Source organism: Pholcus phalangioides, unplaced genomic scaffold, assembly GCF_987345545.1.
Source record: "Pholcus phalangioides strain wild (caught in Gottingen) unplaced genomic scaffold, Ppha-v1.0 ptg000018l_1, whole genome shotgun sequence".
NCBI lineage: Eukaryota > Metazoa > Arthropoda > Arachnida > Araneae > Pholcidae > Pholcus > Pholcus phalangioides.
In genome coordinates this window covers 6,001,124-6,017,832 of record NW_028301611.1, presented here as the reverse complement: position 1 = coordinate 6,017,832, position 16,709 = coordinate 6,001,124, and the positions used below count along the sequence as shown (strand labels likewise).

Genomic DNA, 16,709 nt, shown 5'->3' with positions numbered 1-16,709 from the left:
AACTCCTCTGTCACCTATCAAATGAAAAAAAAAAATCCATAATTCTTAAATTGAAATTGCGGTGACCAGCTTTTGGTATGTATCTCATAAAAAAAAAAGAAAATATATATGAGAAATAATATTAAACTGTTGAGCTTGCCACAAAGTTTTAACAGTGGTTGCTAGTTTGCAGTAAAAAAAACACAAGTAAAACCTGCATAGAGGAGTCTGGCCTCTTTTTCTTTCTCTGTGTGTGATCATAAAGGATCTGAACCAAAAACACTTTGATTCTGATCTAGATACACTTTGACAGTGATTGTTGCCAGAGACAAATTTTTCGGGCAATTGGATTCAAAATGCTTTTAAGCAATTGCTGGGGTTGCCTGGATGGATGTCCTCAAAAATTTCTCTAAGAAATAAAATGATTGAGATAGAGAAGATTATATCACTTTTGAATGGAATTAATCATTGCTTACTATGTTCCAACTTCAAGGCATTTGCGGGTTGCCTAGCAGTTGACTGATTAAGCTAAAGTTTTGCACAGTGTTTTTTGTTGACTGAAACAAGATAGAGGGATGGGAGCTAAACTTTCCAAAAAGGTGAAAAATAAAGACCCTAATATACATGTGACATCAGGCATACCCAATTTATTACAGTTCTTCAGAGAAATGCAACCAATGAGCATATCAATTATATTTGAGCAAATGTAACCAATAGGCTTGTTGGTTGTTTTTTAAGTTTTGTAAAAGATATCTTATCAAACTTTTATAGTGTAATCCTGGCCTGAGGCAAAAGTTTGGGATGTGTATGGCAGAAGTTTGAGAACCACTGCCCTAATTACTACATCCAGTATGATTTTATCCCAAAAATATCTTGTGACATGTCTTTTGAGAAAAACGGCTAAATAGTTTGACATCAGAATAATACGGTTAAAAATGAGAAAGCAATTTAGGAAAAAAAAACATTTATTTGTACAAAACTAGAAAAATCATCGAAACACTAGGTCATAGCAGTTCTCCTCTCGTTTTCCTTCATCACAATTAGATCAGTCACATCATTGCTAGAATTGTCTTCCGCTGAAGTACTACTTGACTGAGCCACAGCGAGGATCCCTTGGATGATGCCTTGGACTTCCAGCATATCCTTCATATACTGAACTTCTCTATCTACTGCCTCTTTCAACCTCTCAAAATATATCTGAATGGCTGGATCATTTATTTTTGGACCATAGACCTCTGAGGGGTAAACAAAAAAAAAGGAAAAAAAAATCAGATTTCATGTCTCTGATAACATCAAAGACTGATTAATTTCAAAAATCAAGCGTACAAGATGAATGAACAAGTTAAATAAAAATTAATTTTGACATGTTTACTGATGTTTATTTTTTGTAAACCAACTGCATACATGCATTTGTGGATATTCCTTAATTAATAAGCAAATGTTTTCACAAGTCATTTCTTTTTCCCCCATATTTATCTACTCCATTCATATCTAAAGCATCAGAGGAGATACGGGGGGGGGGGGGGGGTATATATATGTGAATTGACATCATCATCGTGCCCCCCCCAGACTTACAGGTCTATCTCTACCTATGATCTAAAGAGGAAAGAGCTGCATGATTAGCCCTTGCTCTCTGCAGACACAGTTCATGGTCCTTTCTATCAATGAGGATTGATAAAACAAATAGATTAATAGACATTAAAAGCCACTTTGCATCTCAATGTAGAAAACCTTTATGCAGTGAAACACCAGTATAACAATACTCAAGGGACCAGAGAAACACATCGTTTATAGAAGAGTTGTTCTTATAGATATAATAATGTATATTAAGACTATGTAAAGAGCATCAGGACCAAAGAGTAATATTGTTATATGTGGGTGATTATCATTATAGAGGGTAATGTGTAATATAGAAGTTTCATTTTACAGTCGATGGTTAAGTTTACAAACTTTTAATTTACAAATTGCACATTTTTATGAACTAATTTACTGTTCCTTTATGTCTTTTCCGTATACGCAAACTAATTTCTCATGTCTATATGGGTTCATAAAAATGAGCGCCAACTGTGTAATGCTACTGTGAAAGTATAGCACTGACTACCCATGCAACTTCAAGGATTTCAATTTAATTTCAACAAATATGCTAGAGAAACTGTACCCATGGACGCATCTGCAGTGCCCAAAGATATATTTAAGAATAAGTTATTCCATTAAATACTGGCATCTTGAACAGAGAGTCATCTTTATCCACATGATCAAAGCAGTGATTATGTGTTATCTGCACCTTTAAGGCACTTCATTAGTAGATTATCATCAATCAAAATGTAAATATTAGTTATGATGCAATGAAATTTGTTACAGCAATGATTTTCTCTATTAGAAACAAGGTGACATCATAAAAGGGTGACTCTCTCCACACAAGGTAATTTCTCCAGTCGCTTTCAAAAATTTAACTGTATAGTCACAAATTTAAAATTTTGAGTTGTCCCTGTGCTGTTCTGATGCACATGAGAGCACTTCATTCTAACCCAAAGAAATTTGAAGTTCATGATTAAAATCAGATGCTATTAATAACTGACAGTATGAGTCGGTACTCAATAGTAGGGCATACGTTTATCATCCACATATACTGAAAAATATAGTCCATAGAGCAAAGGTTCTTGACCTGTATGTCACAGGGATTTCAGAGATGGGTTGTAAAATTTACTTATCATGCGACTGGTTTCACTGATTTCCAGGTTTTGAAATGCAGAATATACCCATTGGTTGCAGTTAAAAAATTATGAGAACCTTCTACCCTTTCAGCAGCACTCACAAAATATTGTGCCTCCTTAAAAGTGTTTCATTTCAAATTTTAGCATTAATAAGCCCAGATATATTGTACAGTTGATTTCTCATTGGAGGAATATTTCCAATACCCCATAGTTTGCACCTGCTCAAAATTGGAAGAAAGCCTACTTCATTTCTTTCTTACTCAAGGATGGGAAAAAATTATGGTGTTACCTTTAACTATGTCACCATGCTTCTCATAGACCAGGGGCGACCAACTTGTCAGAATATCACAATACTAAGAATGCAACTCAGAGATCTGCCACAAAAATTTGAAGAAATTAAAAAAAAAGTTTTTAAATCTCTCTAATTTTATTCTTTTGGGGTACCAAAAGATTTCAAAATATTGTGTATATACGGGGTGATTATAAAAAAACTATCCCGACATATGGGCCCCTAACTATCATACCATTCCCAGAAACTGAATGAAATTTTGGCATAAGGTATTTTGAGGTATGCGCTCAAGAATGATATGGAAAACAACAGTGTCACTCTAACAGTTACGGTTACAGTGAGAAAATTTCAAAAATATCAAATGGCAACACCAAGTTTTTTGTATTGGAATGCGATCTCCATACTGAAAAATACTAAATAGTGTTGGAATGGCACCTGTAGCACGAAAATCCCCGGAGCTAGGCAAGGAAAAAGTAAAAAAGACTTTGCCGTGCACCAGAGCATTAATGTTCGTTTCATTCGTCACACCGTTTCTTCGGTTGAGATTCCAGCCTGATTAGTCCTCCACAAGGTCATGTGCAAAATTTGTGAAACACAATAAAATGCTTTATTTTATGCTGTTTCTCTGTCCTTATTGGTTGTCCTCACTTTTAGCCTATCTACCGCCGGTGATTTTCATGCTACAGTTGCCGTTCGAACGCTATTTAGGGTTTTTCACAATGGAGATCGCATTCCAATACAAAAAAACTTGATGTTGCCATTTGATATTTTCGAAATTTTCTCACTGTAACCGTAACTGTTAGAGTGACACTGTTGTTTTCCATATCATTCTTGAGCGCATACCTCAAAATACCTTATGCCAAAATTTCATTCTGTTTCTGTGAATGGTATGATAGTTAGGGGCCCATATGTCAGGATAGTTTTTTTATAATCACCCTGTATATGGGATGGCTTTAAATCCTAAACGCGACCAATAAAAAAAATTAGAAATTGGTACACAAACAATTTCTGACATCGATGCTGGCAGAGGTAAAAAAAAAGGTTGACAATTACTGTCACAGACCAAGGTATATCCAAAGCAAATTCCATCACATGAAAAATAGTTGATTTTTATGAACGAAAATCTGGGTCAAGAGAATGAATCACACTGTTTATTGTAATTGTGCTTACCAAAAAAAAGAGAATACATATGTTCAACTAATTTTTAATTGTTGAACACAAAATTTTAACATTATAATTAGATGATCAGGAATAAATGTGAAAAATCACCACTTACCAATTAGCATTAATCCTATATCGACTAATATCCTCATAAACCTTGCATCGCTGATGTATCTAGAAAAAAAACCAGAAAATAAATACTCAATATTGATAGAAAAATAACACATCACTATTGTGTCAAACTATATAAAGAAAATGATCCTCGGACAAAGCCTGATCACATCTCAAAGAGATATTAAAGTTATCCCACAAAGAATGGGTGAAAGTCATTTCAACTTTTTCTGGGGAAGCACATATACTGAATATATGTATATATACAGTTATGTATGTATATGTATATATACATACCGCCACACAGTAAAACCCCTCGTGTGTGGCAGCCCTCACATGTGGTCACACCTTATTTTATAGCTTAATAATAACTACCCATTTTATAACAAAAGTATGCATTTCAAACCCAGTTAGTAACTTAAAGTTAGTTTACTAACAAATTTTTCTGTCCCATCAGTATCTACAAAAGAGAGGTTCTACTGTACATATTTCACCTTGTTTGTCAATTTTGATTGTATTTTTAACATTTTTGTAAAAGCCAGCTCCTATACTGAACTTAATAGTTGTATAATTGATTATATTAAAATATATGATTGTATTACCTTTCCAGGGCATTCCCAAGTCCAATTCAATAGCTGAAGACATAGGCACTGACATATGTTCTTGGTAAAGAAAAAAAGATTGACACATCCCTCTCAAAAGATTAATACCCTGCAACATTTCTATTCCTATTTGGGGGCACCATTTCTTTTGAATGGAGCCATCCCTTGGACTAGGGAGTGCAGTGAACTTGCATATCCTTCTGGTCATTAGAATGCTGACAACATGCATTACCTCCTAGAGGTTCTGGGGAGTATCTAGAAGGTTATGCAACAGGTCTCTTCTATTGTCTCCTATATTATATTTTCATAAGATTTTTTCATCTTCACTGTCTTCAATATACTTATTTGGCATTTGTACCCAAGAAAAGAAACCATACATAATCTTAAGCCTGCCCCATTATTAGACAGAGTGAGTTTAGTAGCAGCAGGTAAATCCAAAAGTGAGTAGATAGCAAACTAGACCAGTGTAATTGAGAATTTATGAAACTGATCACCAATCTAGCAAATACAGGGAAATAAATGAAAATTTATACTTTATTTATAGGATTTGACTCTCGATTTCAATAATTGGCAGGACCTACCCATCTGACCTTAATACTACTTAGACTACCAAAACATAACTTATATGAAATTTTCAACTTCACAATGAAAAAAAATCAGAACTGATTAAACAAACTAACTTTGTAACAAATTTGAAAAGCTGCTGCAATGCTCGACCTTCTCGACCAGACAAGGCAGCTCGAATTGTATTTCTTCTTATCAACTCCATCATTAAAGATACTGTTATTTCCGGATTCTTTTTCTGCATACTTGTCTAAAAAAAAAGAAATTCGATAAATTAATAAAAAAAAAACAAAAAAAACAATGGAAATAAATACAATTTGGGAATATAAGCCTGTTAATTGATTGATAAACATTTTGATGATAATCAGTGAAGTCATCAGTAACACTGCAGCACATCAAGTACCAAAAATTGCAGGAAATGATGTATAAAAAAATTCAATTACCAGATACTTTTACTTAGCCAGGTTTTCTCAACTCTAGACTCATGCAAGTCAAGACAAAGTAATTTCCCAGATGATGCTACAATTTTTGCCTTACCAATTTGCAAAGAGTATTTGCAGCACTCACTCGACAAATCTTTAAAATTCACATGTTCAGGCAGGCATATAACGTAAAATTATACATGCTGAATCAGTGCTTTATATGTTAGCATGCCATAAAATTGTAATGGGAAAAAATACATCCCTGGTGAAAATTTTTACATACCCAGGGCATGCCAGTCAATAGATTTGTCCAGCTCCGGTTTGCACTATCTAATCAGAACTGAAAAACTTTAATGTTCATTACAAAGCCAGCAGCAACATTTTGATATTGGGCAGTTTAATGATTCTCTAAACACAAAGATCTTCAAACGCTTTGCTGCAGTGGCACCACCAAATTCAAAAACTATTATGCACCTCGCCATGTCTGTTTTTCCATTATCAGAGTAGTTTAAGAACCACTTATCACTAAATAGCTTTACAAATTAGAAGTTTTTGCAGCAGAAAAAGGGAAACTTCTGCTGCTCTCCATGAAGGCAGGCCTCACAGTTCGAAAAACCTCGGCTCTTTACAAACCCAGATTTTGACAAGGTGAGAGTTCATAAACACTTAACCACCTTAAGATTAAAGGACATAATTTGCATCCAAACACCAGTGAGATGAATTCAAATAAGAGTTCACTGTTTCCTTTCCTCTCCCCTGATCATCTCACAGCTTTGTTACAACCTTACAATTTTTTTTCCTTTTGGTTTCTTGTATACCCTGATAGTGATTTTTTTCCCCTCACATATGATGTATCTTATAAAAGTGAAAGAGAACAGGTAGTGTGAAAGTGAAAAGAAATTAACTTTGTACCCACATTATCTTACTCATTTGTTTTTCCCTTCCCTTTTTCTAACATGCGGTTAGGTTGGGACACAAGGTTAATATATTTATTGTCAATTCGTCAAATAGAGAGCATACAAATTTCTTGCCAATTCGCTTGTAAGCAAAGAGGTTAATTTTATGCATATAATATTATTTAACAATATTATAATTGTGTATATAATATTTTTAGATTGAACCAAAGAGCATCTCTGTCACAATGCTCTTTATCAGCATTTATTTTATTGCTATTCAGAAAAAAAATTTGGTATTAAATTTTAACAATTAGCAAATTAAATATGAAATTTCAAATGAATAGTAATTGGAAACAACAAACACAAAGAAATTCAAAATAAAGTAATAATATGCATGTCTCTCTTTAATACTTATTGGTTTATAGTAGTTAGGGTGACATTCCCAAAATTCAAGTTTCCCAAAACGACAGAAACAAATCACTGAAAAAATTTTTGTGTAAACCTTTAGAAAACAGAAACCTCTCTAAAACAGAAAATAATTTGTTTCTTGATGTTCTGTTTTCATAGAGGTTTCACTGTGCATACAAGAGAGAAACACAAATCAATCAAAATTTTTTTTTTAAATAGTCAGTTTCGACTTAGGTGTGAAGATTATAAAAATAATAAAATACTTTGATACTTTCATAAATATACAGTGAAACCTCAATACAATGATACTCTGCTAAGAATACCTAGAAAAATAATCGTTGAAGAGAGATTCTCATTATATAAAGAGGAAACACTTGAAAACAGTAGCATACAGACATTTTCAAAAAAAGAGTTGAAAAAATTTCGATGTAGAGGGATTTATCGTAATATCAAGTATTATTGTAGTGAGTTTTCAATGCACTAAAGAGAGGGAAAAAAAGATTTCTTACTCCCAGAACAGCATCTAATGCTTTTGTAGATTCAAATTTCCTCAAATATCTATTGTAGTTTGTAACTTTCGTCTGCTCCAATTCAGGAACAACTATATCACCCTATAAAAAAATATTTAAGTATTTAATAGAAAAAAATATTTTCCACGAATTGGCAACCCAAGAAATTTCAGTTAAAACATTATATCAGCATTAATTAATGAATTAATCAAAAATAAGATACATTCCTACCCTACTTCCTCCTTATACATACCGAAGTTAATCTAAAATCAGAGCCATAGTAACGGTTTTGAAAATGAGTTTTCTTTTTCTGCAGCTTCTTCTCTTGCTCTTCTTCAGATTTTTTTGGTGATTTTTGGTGCCTGATCGACAAAATGCCATCAACCATACCAACAGCTACAAATTTATCTTCTGGCTGAGTAAGAGGGATGCACATACAAATATTAAAACACTTGACAAAAATTAAAAAAATATGTATATACATTAATGCTAGATTAGATTAATACAAAATATTTCTGAATTTAGAGCAATGAATTACAGTGGAACCTATCAATAACAGACATACACAAGGATTTGAAATTGTATCTGTTAATAGAGTATGCTGGAGAGTATCAACATGTTTGGTAATGTTCCACTATACCACAATAAAATATTTGATCATTTTTGTCATACCACAATTATATTCTGCACACGGCAGCCTATCAATTATAAATTCCTTTCAATATGGATTGGACAGTAATTCCATTGATCTGCACAAGAAAGTCAACGAGACTGGGACCTACAGTTTATTGTCAAATCCAAATGCCAAAATTGAATTTTTTCCCCATGTGTCTAGGGGAGAGATTGGTCCGCTAACCTCATGATGGGCAGTAGCAATGCTGTCATGCTACCATGTTACTGAATTTATTCATCCTTCAGGAAAGTGCATCTGGTTTGTCAGGTTTAGGTCTTGTTACCAGTGTTCCTATTGTACCTCCGCATCAAAAAAATTGAGATAACTGATATCGGGTATTAAACTTGTCATAATTCTGAACATCCTATGGTATAGTAAGTGAGTTTCTTATCAACATGAGCTACAGCACTAATATCATAAAAATATCAGAAAATGTTATGGTTGTTGAAAAACAATAAGAATGCTCTTATGATGCGGTAGAACTTAATTATTTCATGTTTCCTGTATTTCCCTTGGGTAAAAATTAATCACAATCTTGGAAAACAGAATCACAACTGCAGCATGAGCAAATGTGGCAAAACTATTGGAAATAAAAAATTCTAACTTGCAAATGTGATGAATCTACCTCACAAATGATTCGTAAAAATTGAGAAAAAATTTTGTGGCAGAAAACAACAAAGTAAGCATCAAGTAGAGTTAAAAAGATCCTACTGTTATGCAGATTCCATAGCAGCAAAGCGAAATAAGGTCACATCACTTAGGAACCCTATGTGAATGTTTAAGGGGATGTTGCAATTTTTGTTAAACTTACTGATATTGGTTTTCGATAATCCACACTTTTTGCAGTTTCTTCGAACTTTAAATTAACTTGCTTCAAATCTGTGAAATACAAAATGTAAAGAAATTGTGACGAAATAAATTGTAAACTTACTGCTGAAGCTACACTCAGTACAGGCGACGAATAATCTAAAGTATGCACCACTTTGTATGTCATGACATCATAGATTTTAACATGCCTAAAAAACAAAAGGGAAAAATTGAATAGAGAAACAATTTGCATTCTATATATCCCATAGCTAATGCATGGAAAAAAATTCAAAAATCTTAACATCCTGCCAAATTCGGAGAATGGATCCACAAGGAAACATCCATAATTCCTAAATTCCACACAAATATAAATATAAAAGGGATTTTTGTAAAACACTATTGGGAAGTTTCAATTCTAAAAGTAAAATTGTAGGAAAAAAACTTTCCACGTTTTTTAAGTGCAATATTCACTAAGATATTTGAATTTAAAAAAACGGAGAAAATTTGGGAAAAAACCAGCATTTAAATGCGAGTAAAATTGTTTATCTACATTTAAAGCTGTTTTTTTTTTCAATTTTTCCCGTTTTTCAAATTCCAATAGCTTGCTGAATATTGCACTTAAAAACATGGAATCTCTTTTGTTGGCATCAGAAGAGACAGGGCAACAACTTTGTAATTGGGATTTTGAGCTGGGTGTACGTATAAAAAGTAAATTTTTATATTTTAATAATTATACAACCCCTTGCAATATAAATGAAATATTTAATTGGAAGTATGCCCCTAGAATCAATGGTTCTAGTAAAATGTGATATGTCCAGTTACTTATGCATCCTGTATAATTTCTGGGATTAAAAATGAAAGCAGTGGTAGAGAGTTAACATCAATAAGGTAAACATTGCAAGACTAAACTGTTCACTGTAAACTGCTTTGCGCTGCGATAAGAGATTTAATTGTTGTTTCAGGGACAAATAGTCCAACAATAACACAAGAGATGTTGCCCACAACTTTCTCTTCTGATTGTAAAAGAGTGATATTAGGTGCATTGTCAAATTTTAGATTTGGCTTTCTATTTTTTGAACAATAGGGGTATTCTATTATTTTGGTGCCATCATGTTTTATGACAGTCAATCCATTTATTCCTGAGCCAGCCTAAAAAATTAATTTAAAACCTCATATTGAAGAAAAATCTAGAATTTCTAAATACATCACCTATCTAAGGAACCAGACATCAAACGGTGACCACTACTAGCAAAACATAGTGATGTTATTGTTTTATGATGCTGCGTAATTTGAGCCAATATTCTGCCTGCTACACGATCCCAGACTTTCAAATAGGTTCCACCTGAGGGAAAAAGAGCTCTTTGTGAACCAAAAACTTGAATGCATAAATTGGTAAGAAAATAGTAATGAATTCACTTTAATATGAATCAATTAACGCAAGGATTTTAGCTGCCACAAGATACAAAGATGGAGAAACAAAATGCTTAAGATTTTTATTATATCACAATTAATTTACAGAGTGATTAATTTTTACAACATTATTTCTTAGACAAGATGGTTTCCAATTCACAATCTAGGATAGCTATGAATGAGATGAAACAATAAATTTTGAACAAGTGTAAATACATAATTTTTAATGATTTCTCATATCATTTTGGAAGATTTTAAGTATCTTTCAAACAGAAATGGTGAAAAAGAACTTAGCTTGAAGACTCATTTTAATTAACTTGGAATTTTTTCTCTTGGTATCATTGGAAATTGTATTTTAGCTTTGGTCAGAGGCAATTCCCTCCCCCCTCCCTTGTTAATGTAGCCATGCAAGCCTAAAAGATTAGACATTTGTGTCTTTGATCACACCTTTTCTTGATTAGAAATAGGTATCAGCAACAAGAGAGATAGAGCACAAATTTCAAATATCGCTTAAAAATTAATTTCAATAACACTGTAGATGTTGATTCTCTTTAAAATGTCATATTTAAGTCTGATCAATAAGTTATTGAGGAAATGTACAGATAAATGCAGTTGTATTGACCTCTATTACAGCACCTTACTTCCAACACTAATAAAAATTATCAGCACCTGTCAACCACCAATGAAAAGGTAGTTGATAAACCTTGCTTATAACATCTAGTGCAACATATTTTTCTGCATTTTTCTTTTTGATTTCCTCCTCAGAAAACAATGAATGCTTTTTGTTTGCTTTTCATATGTATAAACAGGTTGACAAAAACAATAGTGAAAATGTAAGATGCGGTTAAAAATCAAGGGTTGATCAGTAATAAATTAAAAAAAATTGAAAAAAAGAAATTTCTTAATGGTTACAAAAGTTTACATATTTACTTTATTTTCCTATATAATCACCATGTTGTTCCAAATACTTTTGATATTGTGAAACAAGCCTCTCTCTTCAAACTTTCCACATAAAATTCCACCACCTGGGATTTCAACTAGTTTTGCACTGTGATTTTCAATTCCTCACTTTCCTCAAAACGTGGTCATCTTCTGTGTAAATCTGAGAACATTTTCTATGCCCATCGTGCACACAATTTCAGATAGCTTAGAGTTTCAGACTCTAGAGAAAGATTGCTTATTATAAAGGGACAATTTTCTTTCACATGCTCAGCAAGATTGTTGGTCCTGACACTAGGTCTGCCACTCCACTGCTCATCATGAACATTTTAACAGCCTTCTTTAAACTCACGACAGCATTGCCTCACTTGCCCTTCACTTATTAAGGTAGCCCATATGTTTCCCACAATTGACTGAATTTCAACAGCATTATGTTCTCTTGCATTTAGAAATGTAATCACTAATCAAATTTCAGACAACTGGTAGGATTTTGTGTTACCACACTCATTTCAACACACTGTCTTGCAAAGGCAGACAGCAATCAACTGACAGCAATATGGAGGTTACATTCACAACAAACCGGTTAACACTACTATGCATGCACAAATCAGACAGTATTGCCAATTACTTTTATATACGCAATAAGTTCTTAATTTTAAACTGTGCAGCATAGTAAACAACAGTATGGTAACAATAATAAAACCTAAAGATATAGAACCATAGCTCCATATAATCTATGAATTAATTATCCCTTCAAACTGTTTTTTGTTCAAGAGATTGCTGCAACTAACTCCAGAACAATGAACTGAAGTCAACTAATATGATAGAGGGGGAAAAAAACGTGTTTGCATAATCAATTCAGGTTTAACATGTTTGTCTATTTCTGCATTATTTGTTCATTACATTAAATAACCAATTTCATGTATAGTATATAAAAACATTAGATATCTTTTACAGCAATGTAGTAAAAAAATTAGGCACCTGTAATAACAGTTTAATTTTTATTTTATGTGACTTGAACATCGCTGTGTGTGTAACTAAGTTTGACTTTATTTTCTCAACACATGAGATTTTTCTGTTAATTTGTTAATGAAAGACAGTTACACAAAACATTTTGTGAAGGAAGGGGGGGGGGGAGAGAAGAACTTTGGGTCATTATAATTGGCAAGCATGTTGATTCTATAATATATATGAGGAATGGAAAATTTTCACAGTACCTGCTGTCAAGAAAATTCCTCCTGTAGGAAACATCAGGACTGATTCCACAGGAGCTCCATGATCGATGGTCAGTATGCTTTCTGTCCTACGTGAATCATACATTTTCACAGTGTGATCATATGAACCTGTAAAAAATAATTTCATAAGAATAACTGTTAAAAAAAGTGAAAAAAAAAAAAAAAAACCTTAACAGGGTTCCCAGCAAAATCTGCTTGATCATTTCCCTGACCAAAACTTCAAAAGAAAAAAAATTTAACTCAAAATCACGACCTTTTGATTTTCAAATTTTTGTTTTTCCAGTTTGTTTTTTTCCTCTTACCAGAGATTTTCCCTATCTGACTTTTAGCAGATACAGTAAAACCTGTTTATAAGCATACGGTAAGGACCTAGTAAAAATATTATTTACAGGTTATCATTGTAGACAGTTTGAGCATTTGCACTATTTCTTATTGATTGGGAATTCTGCCAGGAACGAAGAAAATATTTTTATAGACAGGTTTATCATTATAGACAGGACTCACTGTATTTGAATATTTCCCTGACTTTTGCAAATATTTTACATTTTCCCAGACCATTTTTCTGATCCTGACAACCCTGCTAAAATATTTAAAAAAAACCAATTATTCAGTCACAATTTATTAGCATTTTGTAAAAAATTAAAGAATACAAATTTTGGTATTTAAATTAACTATTAAATATCAAGCTCAGTAGAAGAATTTAAATAAAATGATGAAACCTATGGAAATCACATATAGGCTATTTTTCTTCATAAATACACCCTAACAAGTGTGTATAAGAAGTTCTGAAAAAGATTGTGAATATGACAGAAATTCATTGAAGCTACAAACAGTTATAAAGGTAAAAAACAACTTTGAACTTTTATTAATGTTAAAAAATATACACAGTATTTTGAAAAAGAAAAAAAAAATACGTGAAAACCCAGATTCATATACATATAAAGCTAGTTTGCAATTTAAAGGAAAAAAAAGGGGGAAATGTGTCTGAACTAATATAAGAACAAAATAAATAAGTTTACATATGCTGAATACTACAAACAGATGATAGCAACAAATGTATACCTGATAAAAATATGTGCTCTGAAGCTTGACTCACAGCTCCTGAACGAATATAATCCTATCATGAAAAAAATATAATTATATATAGATATAAATATCAATCAGTGGTATGAGACAAGCTTAAATACTTGGTGTATGAAATCATGTTTGTCAATATTGAAAAAATAATTCTACAGTACAAAACCACAAAAAAAAAAAGAAGTTATTAATCCAACTTTTTGACTAATTTTGATAAATTTGTAAAATTGCATAAATAAAAAAAAAAGCAATTCCTATAATGTGTTAGCTTTAAAAATACTTTAGCATTTCTACAGCTCATCATTTCATATCCATAATAGATTTAAAACTTTGAAATTTGAGTGTTCTGGCCTTTTTATTTGCAAAAGAAATAACAAAGATTTGACTGTAGATATTGTAATTTGAACCAATTCTGAAGATCATAAGTTGATTTGAAGATTTATTTATTATTTTGCTATTTTACAAATTATATAGAAAAATAAAACTTCCAGATATTTGAACATCAGACGAATGAATGGGTAATAGGAAATAATAAAATGGATTATAACAAAAACAAATTTGTGAGTGAATAACAACTCATTTTATTTACAGGTACATAAGTAATAAATTTTGATATCTATAAATTACTAGTTTAAAAAATTTGGGCAGAAAAAAAAAGTGAAGTTATGTTATTATACACCAAAAACACATGTCAAACCTACCTTATGCTCTTCAAAGGTCAGCAAGTTTGTCTCTGTGGGTATGTCCCACAGCTTAACGGATTTATCATCGGAGAAACTGATAACTTGGGTGCCCGTGTTTGAAAAACCACATCGATGGACCGCTCTGGAACCAAAAGAATTTTTTTTTTTAAAATTTAATTAAAGAAAACTATCAACAAGTTCGTATTCAAATTTCTTTCTCTGAAACTAAGAAAAATTTGAAGGCACATAAAACTTTATCAAAAATCAGATAACTTTTTTTATCTGCTTCATAATTTCTCCTATTTCATTTTGCTATTGAATAATTCACAAAATTCAAAGCAACTTCAGAACCACAAGCAACAAAAGAAATACAGTAAAACCTTAATAACCTGACAATTGTTTAGCTTGCAAGCAGTTTGCAGCAACTCTGGTATAGACATCTCTGATAGACCCTACTGGACCCATAAATTAATGCAAATTTTATAATGATCAAAAACTTTTATACACCTGATCAGAACAGCATTAATTACACCAGATAATTAAGGTTTTACTGTAAATGAATATAATTCTGGAATATTAATACTTTACCCTTTATGCCCTTTAAATATTCGGAGCGGTTTGCCAGTTCGAACTTCAAAAAGCCGCACGTGGCCATCGTCTGATCCAGCAGCCAATAATTTGCCATCTTTACGAAACACACCTCCATACGCTGTTCTTTTGAATGATGACAAGGTTGATTGAACTTTATTTTCTACGGAACTATATATCTGAACCTGAGAATTAATTTTTTTTTTGAACAATCATTATGAAATTTTATGAAACATGTATGGATATTGTATAAAATATAAATTTATACAAATGCTATAGACTTATATGAAGTGTGATATGACCTATGTTGCATATGTCTATTTATTGATAGCAAAAAGGAGATCGAAAAACACCATGTGCTTGGCAAATCGTAGAATAATACTGTAGCTGTCAGCTAAATTCCTTAGGAACCAAACAGATTTTTTTTTTAGAAAGATAGTCTAAAATAATTTTTTTTTTCCCCAAAAACTTTCAGGGACTTGAGTAGTGACTCTTTTCCATGTTGGTAGATACACTGACAAAAAATAAATTCAATACTTAAATGTATAAAATTTAAGGAGCCATTGTAAATTTTTTAGTCGACATGGGATTTATTGAACATGTTCAATAACCAGTATTTATATAAAATAAAATGCATATGTAATGGTACCCCAGAGACTTGAAAAACATCTCATTATATAATAGAAATATTGTTATAGATGGAATATATCATCCTATGATTAAAACTGCATCCGGACCAGAGAATAATATTGTTATATAAGTGAGATTCTTGAGTCTATAAATGATATCTTGTGAGGAAATCATTACATGGGATTTACACTATACATGCATTCATATAATACAGAAACACATCAGCATAAGTGCCAATTCAGACTTGAAAAATCTGTAGTTTATCACATGGTGACACATTTCCTATCAAAGAAAACATGCCACACAAATAAAAGGGGGAAACAAAGGGATTTTTTTTGGGATTACAATGGGTGACCATATATAAACCCCATTTTCACGGGACACATTTTTTGCGGTCCTGATTTTTTAGCAATAATTCGCAACTTTGCTTTTGGCATCATATTTGGCAACAATTACACATTTTTTGTACTTGAAATCCTGATTTCTCATATTTTCCCTGAGAAAACGTAGTCAGCTTAGAATTGCAAGGACTGGAGGAATATTTTCTTTAGGGATTTTCCATTCAAATGAGGCACAATTTGAGGGCTTTTATGGATCTTTCCATGAAGATACGAAAAATCAAAAGAATATGATTTCCAACCAGAAGATGTTAATAAGGCTGAAAAAATCGGAAGCAATGGCATGTATGCACCAGCCTATAATATATCAGGCTACTTACTTTTGAGGAACAGGATACTGCTATCTTGAATGGCTCCTGTTCTGTAATATGAACATAGTCAATGGATCCATATTCTTTACATGCAACTGGAAACTGAAATGAGAAAGAAAACAAGTGAAAATTTCTTTATATATATATATATATATATATATATATGAAGCCTGCTTTCATACTTTTTTTAATTTAAAAACCTTTTGCCTGCGGAACCCTACTAATCTGAACTAATTGGGACACGACTTGTTCAGATTAGCAAAAAATTTAAATCACCCAGGGTTCATCTTTTAAATATGATTT

General features: G+C 32.2%; 1 protein-coding gene across 1 annotated transcript in view; it reads right to left on the bottom strand.

Annotated features, from left to right (window-relative positions):
- Positions 1 to 912: 912 nt before the first annotated feature.
- The window catches only part of LOC149071622 (U3 small nucleolar RNA-associated protein 15 homolog), a 30,634-nt gene continuing 14,837 nt past the window's right edge, over positions 913 to 16,709 (bottom strand). Inside the window, exons 2-13 of the mRNA XM_089247722.1 lie at positions 16,416 to 16,508; positions 15,068 to 15,252; positions 14,498 to 14,621; positions 13,782 to 13,836; positions 12,702 to 12,827; positions 10,345 to 10,477; positions 9,260 to 9,344; positions 7,909 to 8,070; positions 7,656 to 7,757; positions 5,537 to 5,670; positions 4,259 to 4,317; positions 913 to 1,214 (exon numbers count right to left, since the gene is read on the bottom strand). Of these exons, the coding sequence (XP_089103848.1) occupies positions 979 to 1,214; positions 4,259 to 4,317; positions 5,537 to 5,670; positions 7,656 to 7,757; positions 7,909 to 8,070; positions 9,260 to 9,344; positions 10,345 to 10,477; positions 12,702 to 12,827; positions 13,782 to 13,836; positions 14,498 to 14,621; positions 15,068 to 15,252; positions 16,416 to 16,508 (1,494 nt within the window). The 3' untranslated portion in view covers positions 913 to 978. The remainder of the gene's footprint in view (positions 1,215 to 4,258; positions 4,318 to 5,536; positions 5,671 to 7,655; positions 7,758 to 7,908; positions 8,071 to 9,259; positions 9,345 to 10,344; positions 10,478 to 12,701; positions 12,828 to 13,781; positions 13,837 to 14,497; positions 14,622 to 15,067; positions 15,253 to 16,415; positions 16,509 to 16,709) is intronic.